The sequence below is a fragment of the Notothenia coriiceps genome, unplaced genomic scaffold, assembly GCF_000735185.1.
Source record: "Notothenia coriiceps isolate Sejong01 unplaced genomic scaffold, NC01 NC01_scaffold00005928, whole genome shotgun sequence".
Classification (NCBI taxonomy): domain Eukaryota; kingdom Metazoa; phylum Chordata; class Actinopteri; order Perciformes; family Nototheniidae; genus Notothenia; species Notothenia coriiceps.
Genome location: NW_011338629.1, coordinates 14,832 through 24,613, shown reverse-complemented (window position 1 = coordinate 24,613; position 9,782 = coordinate 14,832). Strand labels below are relative to the sequence as shown.

Sequence of the window (9,782 nt, the reverse complement as noted above, 5' to 3'; positions counted from 1 at the left end):
CACACACACTTCTCCGCCTCATTCTGTTTTCATTTACTCGTTCGTTATCTGACCAGCTTCAATCTTGTAGGCTACTCACTTCGTTTCTTGTAGCCCTCGAAAGGGTTTTGGAGGTTGATCCCTCGGTGAACGGGAGTTGAATGGCTTTCTTGTCCGCAGCAGCAGAAAGCATTTTCGAATGTTTGAATGAATCAAAGTGGGTCGTCACCGTCGATTTTCTCTTATGCTGCAACACACAGTTGCACGGGGTGCAGAATAGTTTCCCCCCACTTTTTGCCCGGTCTTTAGTATAAATGTTCGTTGGTAAATGAGCTCTATACAGTGTTGTTTACATTCTGTGATGCGCGAGCTGATGACGTCACGTCAAGACGAGTTAACTTTTTTTTCTTCTCAACTTTGTGTGGAAAAATGCGGGGATTATGCGGCCTTTTGATAAATATGCGGCTTTTTAAAAATCTGCGCCATTTTGCTAATTATGCGGTAAATTCTGCGATCGCAGAATCGCGTTTTTCTGGAGGGTCTACCTAAAGAGTGTGCAATAGATTCGAGCAAATCACTCTTGATATATTCTTACTTTGCTCACTCTGTTTTACGGTGAATTAACCAGTAATAAAGTTAAGACAGTAAACATTTTAATAAAAGACAAAGTTTATTTAGACTTGCTTGTTTGCCAGCTTGACCAAAGAGCCCAACATGTAACAGTGAAATAATTTAAACACTACATAAATAAAACATCATGGACATGTTATGGAGGAAATGTTTCTCTTTCAGGTTTAAAGGGAAATAAACCCTTTAGATGCAAACTATAACAAACAGAGTGTCAGGAGAATGTAATCAAGTATATGTGTAAATGAAGATAGAGTAAAGCCTATTTATGTCTACAAAATGAAAGTAGTATACTGTCTGTAAATAGTTTGTTTTTCTTTAAATGTTTCCGTGTTAAACCTTCAAATAGAGCCCATACCTTTTCAATGCATCCATTGTAGCATTAGGTAATCATCAACTACAGTTGGGTAAAAGAGTCACTAAATCATTGAAGGAAGGTCATTTTTCTCGACTCAATAAATATGTCTATCACATTGAAACCTCAATCATTTGCTCTGAAACCATTTTGGTAAGGCCTTCAGCACACCAACTGTATGTTTCGATGTATGTTTTTAAAAGCTAGGATATTAGGTACATAAATAAGGGGTTTTCATTTTTAGGGGTTAGACAAATCTTCTTATTGTGTAAATGGAGCAGTATGGAGGACTACAACGTAAAACATTAGTATTTGTTTTTTGGTTTCAGTACAAAAGATTTGTTAGAGAACTCATATTTGGAACTGCTTATAACTTAATCAAATATACTAAGATATTAGTGACACTAATAGTGGGTGTACATTGGCAAACCATCATAGCCCTGACATAGTTCTGTGTTTTGTTTCGATAAAGGAATTTGATTTAAAATTCGCACGCTTTATTCATAATTCACTTTATTGGGGAAGTACATTCTTCACACCTCAGGCTGATATCATTTCCTCATTACATATTTACGATGTAGACAAGTTGAAGCAGAGAGTGACAGGTGTTGAGTTATGTGTCTATGGTTTATTAAATAATTTACCGAATGAAGGCACTACTGAGGGTGTGTTTACAGTGCATGTGTCTTTGCACGTTTGTTAAGTGTGTGTTTAACTTCGGTCCACTTCTGTCAGGCCACAGGGTCTCCTGAACTCTTGTCCTCGCTCGTGGATCCACTTATTTGACACTGATGAAATAAAAGAAAACATACATATGAGGAACAAAAAAGCCTAGTCGGATTAGTCATGCATTCTGAACAAAAAAAACAGCCCTGTTCTCTGGGACGGTAAGACTCATAATGACCAAAGATTCACCAAATATTATTTCTTCTCATTCAATGTAATAATTAAAAACCGTGATGAATCTTAACTGTTACTTACCCCATTTACTTCCTACTAAGACGGGACAAGCTGCATGCCTGGTCCTATAGTCTCCCTCCCCACTCTTGAACAGATTGTACCAAAACACTGCCGTCCCCTGTGGAGAAATGGAACAAATTCACATATGAAGCTCACATATGATGTACAGGAGAGAGGAGACGATAGTTAAAAAACAGATGCTGGGCTACAGCAGTCCTGGAGCACAAGCGGCTTCACGCTGAGTGTGGATCATTGCAGCAATATGACGCGAGTTTCTCAAGCGGACTATTGGTTGCTTGAGAAACATATGCATATATACATACATGGTATTGATTGAAAAATACACAGAAAACAAAAGAGTCAATTCTAAGTAGAATGTAAAGTTGCTGTAAGCCAGCAGGAGAAACGTGAGGATCTACTTTGGGACTCGACACTTCGAGGGAAATGATAAGGTTGGACTATTGGATAGACTGATAAGCAAGAAATTGGAAAACAGAGGTCAACATTGAACCGGCATTTGGGGTTAAGTTGGGACACAACGACTGTCCAAGGCCAATTGCAGTTTGTTTTTCCAAGCTACAAGTAAAAAGACAGCTGCCTTCACAGAGAAAGACATTCAGATAAATGACCAGAATTATTCACATCACCAACAAGTGTTTGAGGAGCGTGCAAAGTACAAAGAAACAGCTTTTTGGCAAAAGAAAAGAAAATATATTTGACATCTACACACTGTAGAAGATAGAAGAAGAACAAAGTGTTGGCAGACCATGTGGTAGACAGTTCCCTTTTGTCCTTGGTATGTGTATTATGTTGAAGGGTAGCCCAAAGCACCATGTACAAACAATACTATACTATATAGTGAAAGACTATTTCACTATTTGCAGCGATTTAACATAAGTGAGCTAGCCAATGTAGTTGCAAGAGGATTCATCGTAAATGTTTAGTTACAGAAAGAGGATCATTCATTTGGTGTTAATAACATCTTTGGTTTATTTTTAACAAATAGGCCAATACATTTTTGTTAATGGTATTTTGATTTATGTGTAATGCTAGACCTATTAAAATAACAGACTTTCCAAACATTACAAATGATAATCATTTTGTGGCCTCCCTGCGGTAAGAACCCCCATCTGTGCCACCTCGCCACTGTTAAAGAGCCATTACCTAGGGCAAATACTTCTGAAGTACTGCACAAAGTCTATAGTTTAAAAAATGTCACGCTTCATACATTTTCATTTCAAAGTGATACCTAATAAATGTAGAGGAAACCTCCCACTGAGATCCTCCATCATTCTGTCAGGACTTACAGAGAGTGGGCGTGTTTAATCATTGACTCGACATAACAACACAGAAAGATCAGTTTTTCACTAGCCGTACAAAGTGAACACAGTCTAAATTGGAAAATACTATTATAATATTTATTCACAGACATGCTTTGCTGTCATCACCTTTCTAGGCCAGATAGCTGCTCCAAAGTCAGGGAAGACGGTGGCTCCTCCTGCCTCCACATCGCTCATCTGAGGAAACACACACACTCGTTGGAAACTGCTTTAATTAAACACATGTTTTGTTTGTTTTATAAATGCTGTTAATGTATATACTGTATACATTGATTTTAATTTCAAGATAGATTATTGTGTAATGTAATTTCTTTTGTAAAAACATTTGAAATGCTGCTTAATGAGTGGCATGTAAACAGGGTCCAGTTAAAGACTTGCATGAAGTAATGTGCACAAAATAAATGTATTTCTTAGGTTGTTTTTGTTTGTAGAAGCGCCACATTTATTGATTTATTGTAAAAATTAATCTGAATTTTTGATCTGTTATGATTATAAACTGAAGCAATTAACACCATAAACTGGGTTTTAAATCGTTTTTTTTGTGAAGTTCTACTTAGGGAAATTATGAAAATTAACAAATTAAATGTTTCAAAAACTTCTCTGCGAGTGCTGAGGATGTAGCGATGGATGGGGGGGGGGTCAAAATTACCCCCTCAGCGGTTCTAGGAGTAATGGAATGTTGGCGGTTCTAGTGTTAATGAGAGGCATCTGAAGTGAAAAACTGGGTCCAGTTAAGGACTTGCATGAAGTAATTTGCACAAAATGACAAGCCACACATCTTTATACAACAAAGGGGTGTAAGAAACCGCTATGTGAACTACAGTGAGGGAAAACTATAAAGACTAGAGATTTCAGAGCACAGAAAAGGTTCCTCTAAAATGACCCAGCAGTTGTTCCACACACATTTCATCACTACTTCATCACTGTTATTTTATGTTAGTTGTGTCTCATATCTTTTTAAACGAGTCAAACATGCTTGTTGATCTAAAGTGATGATCCTTTATCGGAAGGATTTACTTTAAATGTGTGAAGTGTTTTACTCCTTGTATTCTCTGGATCATTCAGGTGCATACATCATTAAAAAACGTTCTGTTTTGGGGAGTTGTTGTATTTCGTACAACCCAGTGTTAGCAAGGGTAAAATAAAGAGTTAATGGGGGATGGCCAACACAACTCTCTGCAATGTGTACTGGAACTGATTGACAGAAAAACCTCCTTGAAGTTTGTTTCTCAGTCATCCAAGTGATGGGGTAGTGAGAGTTTTTTTTTTTTTTAATGCTACAGCCTCTTGCCTCATTGCATCAAGTGCCTACAGAGTTTGAGAGGTACGACTGTGTTCGCCAAATCAAAGTCAATCAATCCAAGTCCAAGTTGAACTAGAGCATGAAGCGAAAACAAAGAAAGGCCGGTGTGTAGATTTCAGGAGACCGGCCTTCAACCAATGGCGACTAAGTGCACATACTTACGTAATTTAAAAAAGTTGCCACACGATTTCCAGTGCCTAATCTTTTGAAAGCATCAGGTTCATCTTTCTATGAAGATAAAATTCAAGAGTGAACATACATGATGAAAGCACTGCTCTCCGACCCACGCGTACTTACGTAGTTTAGGAATGTAGCAAGTCTATTTCCGTCGGGATTCTTGTCAAAAGGAGGCTGCAACAGATGGTTAGACATGAACCCATCACTCAAAAGACATGGAATAGGATCCCCACCACTAAGTGCACTGTAATAACACATTATGTGATAACACCACATAATGTAATCATATAATGTAATGTGTTATACCTTTCCCTGCATTTTATATTAAATTATAGCATATTGCATGTGTAAAAGTGTAAGTTATACCCATTTTATTCAACGCCATACTTCATTTTGACCCATTATTGTATTCTATCAGTACTAGTCATGCTCAAATGCATCAAATATGCATTGTTGTTACAATGTTATAGCAATTTTTTTGAAATGAAGTCATCCATTTGTGTGTATTTTTACATACTCACTAGGGTCAAATGAATTGTGTATGTAAAATGTGTAACAATCATTACAATATGTTATGATTTATAACAAAATACTTGGAAGTGTAATGTATCAATATAGTGTTTAGCAATTTCCTACAAATGCGGGTGTTGTTACAAAATGATGGTACTATAGAAGAATATGTTGTTAAAGGTTAACTACACTTACATCCAATGTCATTACAACCTAATTTCACTAAATGTCACGCAAGTGCAACTTAAAACTTTTAAAGGAACATAATGCTGATAAAACTACAAAAAGTTGACATGTAGCACTTCATTTTTGTATAAGAAGATGCATAAATCATAAAGTTGGCTACTTATTCAAAGAGGATCCTCAGAAGAAAAGACCAAAAATCTAATAATCCATAAATTATCACTGTCATTTTTTCACCTCGGCTCATTAATGTAACAAGAAGATTCTTTAGCTGGCTGCACAATACATACAGCTATAGATCTTATGAAGACCATAGATCACATCCCAGCTGGAACACACAGAGGGAACAGAGCTGGGATCTCTGAGGGAAAGGGTCACTTAACTTTTAAAGGATGGGGGGGGGGGGGTATGAGTCCATAATGCACCAAGTTATACAGTCAGTCAACAAGCAGTGCAGATATTTTTGACAGAGTTAAAACAAACATTACAGATTTCAGATGATCAAACTGATGAGCAGGTAGATAAGTGACAAAACAGAACCACAGTTTAACAACAGTTAACTTTAGTAAAACTGGAACTAGGAGTGTAATCAAGCCTAGATTACAGAAAAGGTGGGAGAAAAAGAGGAGATGGTTTTAGGCATTTAAAAGAAAAAGTAGAGAAATAAGAGGCACAGGAAGAGGAGACAGTAATATTCAGATTATGACTTGATTATTCACAACCAAACGGCGCCGTATTTTAAAAATGAAAAACCATGCTGTTGTCTAGCAGCAGTTTCATTGTGCTCTTATTTATTTGTCGGTTATTGTTGGGCAGGATTAAAATGTCCTGGCAATAACTGTATTTTCCAAACAACCAAAGACATTTTGAGTCTTCACACACTACGAAAGGTAGGGTGATGGCGATGGAAGGCCATAAAGGTTAGAAGTGTACCTCTAAAATCTGCCAAAATAACCAAAACAAATGTTTTAAATGTGTATATATTTTGGGGTTTTTTTACAGCTAAAATGTCAGGAGTCAAATGACTGACCCTAAAGAACACAGACATGTACAAAATGTGTCCTTCGCAGTGCAGAGGATACAATAATAGAAAAATAAAATTAAAGGTAAGAAGGGTTTTGTTTGTTTTCAAGCAATTAAATCTTAGACAATGAGAGAATGTTCATACAAGTAATGTGATGTGCTCCTTATAATAAAGAGCACTAGACACATTCACTAACAGTGATCTTCATAAAAGTATTGAAACTAAAACGATCAACTTCCATACCCACCCGCCCACACCCACACTCACTCACACATTAACTCACCCTTGAGAAGTCATAGTGTGGCTCGTACTGTCCTCCAACTCCATAGTTAGCGACCTGGTCAGCCATTGACAAAGATGATTTAAACATTTTAATAATTGTTTTATATTATTAGGCAAAAATAATCAGTTGATAACAAATATATGATTGTCATCTTAATTGTAATCTATCCTGGAATATACAGTCATTGCTAAATTAAGAATAATTGTTGTATACTTTGCTTGAATGTACAACTCTTCTTTGGATAAAAACAGGGATAACATTTTTGTAAGAAAGTAGTTCCAGTGAGGTCTGTTGAATATCACTGACTGATTACATTACATATCCCACTACAGTTGGGCTTTTCTTAAATGTGATTTGTCCTTACTTTAAATAAAACAAACACGATTCAGTTCACTTTTTTATACTGCCTTGGATAAGATATAACGGGAATTTCTGAATGGGTAAACCTATCAGTTCAACAAAATCGAATCAAATTAAAAACGTTACCCAGCACATATCACTTTCATTTTAGTGAATAAAATCATAAGAATGGATGTCAGAATACTGAGTTATATGTGAAATAAGGGTGTGTTGATTAATGCAATTCGGTCTATTGTCCCGTATGAAATTACCTGTAGTAACTCTGCAGTGTCTACTTCGAGGCCTGTGAGGTCTTCTATTCTCTGGTTGACTCTGGCAATGACAGGGTCATCTTCCTCTTCTAACCATGCACTGGAAAAAAACCATTAAAGTGTTCATGTATAAGCATATAGTACGATGCACAAACACACTTTAACCCTGGTGATTGAGTAGTTCAGAGCTCAGGCTGGACACTCAGGATTAGATCCTCAAGTTGCTGTGCACCTCTCCTGCTCCTCATCAAATATCAGTCCGAGTATTTTGCTTAAGATACCAGATGTTACCAGATTGTCTGAAACAAGTGCTTTATTGTGATAGCACTTTTCATAAACCAGCTCAAAGTCCTTTAACAGTTTAAGGGACACAGGAGGTAAAAGCTATGAAAAAAAATAATAAAATAAAAAAACAATAAATACCATCAAATATAAAAAGCTCTAAAATAAATAAACCAATACAAAAATAAATAAAATAAAAACCCAATTAAGATAATACAGATTCAAAGCTAAATAAATAATAACAATAATAAAAGTTATAACTTAAATAACTGTCGTGCAATAACTTGTCAAAACCATTTTGCCACCCGTAGCCAACTTGTAAATGTCCTAATGTAATGTTTTGTAAACGTCTATGTATTGCATAGGCCTCATCATTTTCAATTCTTGCAATTAAACAACATTTTTTTTACATGTGTTATCACCTTTTTATTTTAATGATAATAATTTGGATTGATTTAGTCTTTTCTTGTAAACCAAATTACTTATTTATTCTGAACTAGTGGAATCTGAGCTTCCCTTTCAACAGGGACTGTTCACTGAACACTGCTGTGGAACTTGTTTTCTATACCAGTCAACCTGTCACAATGACAACCACCTCCGGTCAGGAGCAAGACGACAACATAAATCACACCTGGGAGTATGACTCGCACACCATATGTGAGGTAACAAAACAGAGGCCTTAGATCACATTTCGGAGGCTAAATGAACCATTCCTTAGGTTAGGACCTCCCCCCACAGTTACCCATATCTCAACACAGCCTGCAGGATGGACTCTTCTGGGAAACCTTGGAAGATAACAATGATAGGGGCATCGTTTCACAAGGGACTCAAGGTGGAAGGGTGGGAATTTGCACCCAAACGTACAGCATGGGAGCACACAGAGTTCAGAGGATGAGATTTGGTGCCGTTTCCCTTAAATCAGCTGCAGATGTTAGAGCTGTATGCTCCAAAATGTGCTGCCTGTGACCCTGATCTTTCATTTGGTAAACATGTTTTCCTCTTAGGTCCAATGGCATCCTTTGCTTGAATAGATTGGCAGAGAATTGCCATATTCAGTGATCCGAGTTAAGTGAATAAAGCCTAAGTTAAATGCCCCCTGAAAAAGCAGGACTTTCAGAATAGATGTTGCGATACAGTGTGAGATCGCTTTTATTCAAATGTAGGCTCATAAACTCTTCTCAAGGCCAGGCTAAAAAAAAAACGCGTTCAGAGTAGACATGAAGTCGGTCTCCAGCAGCTTCAGGGGTTTCCAATTACTCTGCTCACAAAGATATCCTTCACACAGGTCAGCATGCAACAGGCACTTCAGGGTTTCCCACACATAGACTATACTTGGGTGGGCCGCCCAGGTATATTAACAGCCGCCCAAGTATATTTCGAGATCCATTTAGGTTTTTTTTTTAATTTTATTTTTATATAATCTTTTTTTTTCATTTGTCCGTGACCACGACGGCATCTGGGATCGATTAACTTGTGAACAATGATCCCTCGCCCTACGCCTCCTGTCCCCAGTCCCGGACTGGCCATCGGGAGGACCTGGCCTGTTAAGTGGCCTGCCTCACACAGGGTGACTGGCTGTCTATATGATCCGGCCTGCCGACATGGCCAGTGTCATACAGATCATAAATCAAAGCCCTTGATTGGTCTCTGTGTGTCATTCAAGCTCGGGATAACCTCAGCTCAGGTGAGGCAAAGGACTCTCTGAGTGTTTAGAGAGTTAACTTAGTCTAAGTTCTCAGTGGGTCTCAAGCGGTTTGGTCACCATTTATGTAAACACATATTTCCATTTGAGAGGGTAGTGATTAGTAAAATATGCATGAATAAATAAATAAAAAGTTAACTAGGTGAAAAAAGATAAGATACACTTTTAAAACTTGTTGAGAGCTAAAACTAGTCTTTGCTGCTGCCTCAAAGAGGAGCAGGGGGGAGAGGAGGGAGACAGGAGAGGCTGATTCAGGAGCACAGACACACTCACAACTATAAATGAACCAAAAATAAATAAACAAGTTTCAGTGTTTTTTTAATATTGGAAATGGTATGTTATTGGTTATGGACATGATTGTATGATTATTGAATTGTATACAGTTCTGTTTCATATAGGTGTTTCCATAGATCTAGTCTCTTTATTTTCCCCTCAAAGTGCACCAG

The 9,782-nt window shown here is 37.3% G+C and overlaps 1 protein-coding gene across 1 annotated transcript in view; it reads right to left on the bottom strand.

The window, feature by feature from the left end:
* Window positions 1–630: 630 nt before the first annotated feature.
* The window catches only part of LOC104943317 (prolyl 4-hydroxylase subunit alpha-2-like), a 21,778-nt gene continuing 12,626 nt past the window's right edge, over window positions 631–9,782 (bottom strand). Inside the window, exons 8-14 of the mRNA XM_010768676.1 lie at window positions 7,353–7,452; window positions 6,742–6,795; window positions 4,862–4,915; window positions 4,727–4,792; window positions 3,370–3,438; window positions 1,943–2,039; window positions 631–1,749 (exon numbers count right to left, since the gene is read on the bottom strand). Of these exons, the coding sequence (XP_010766978.1) occupies window positions 1,673–1,749; window positions 1,943–2,039; window positions 3,370–3,438; window positions 4,727–4,792; window positions 4,862–4,915; window positions 6,742–6,795; window positions 7,353–7,452 (517 nt within the window). The 3' untranslated portion in view covers window positions 631–1,672. The remainder of the gene's footprint in view (window positions 1,750–1,942; window positions 2,040–3,369; window positions 3,439–4,726; window positions 4,793–4,861; window positions 4,916–6,741; window positions 6,796–7,352; window positions 7,453–9,782) is intronic.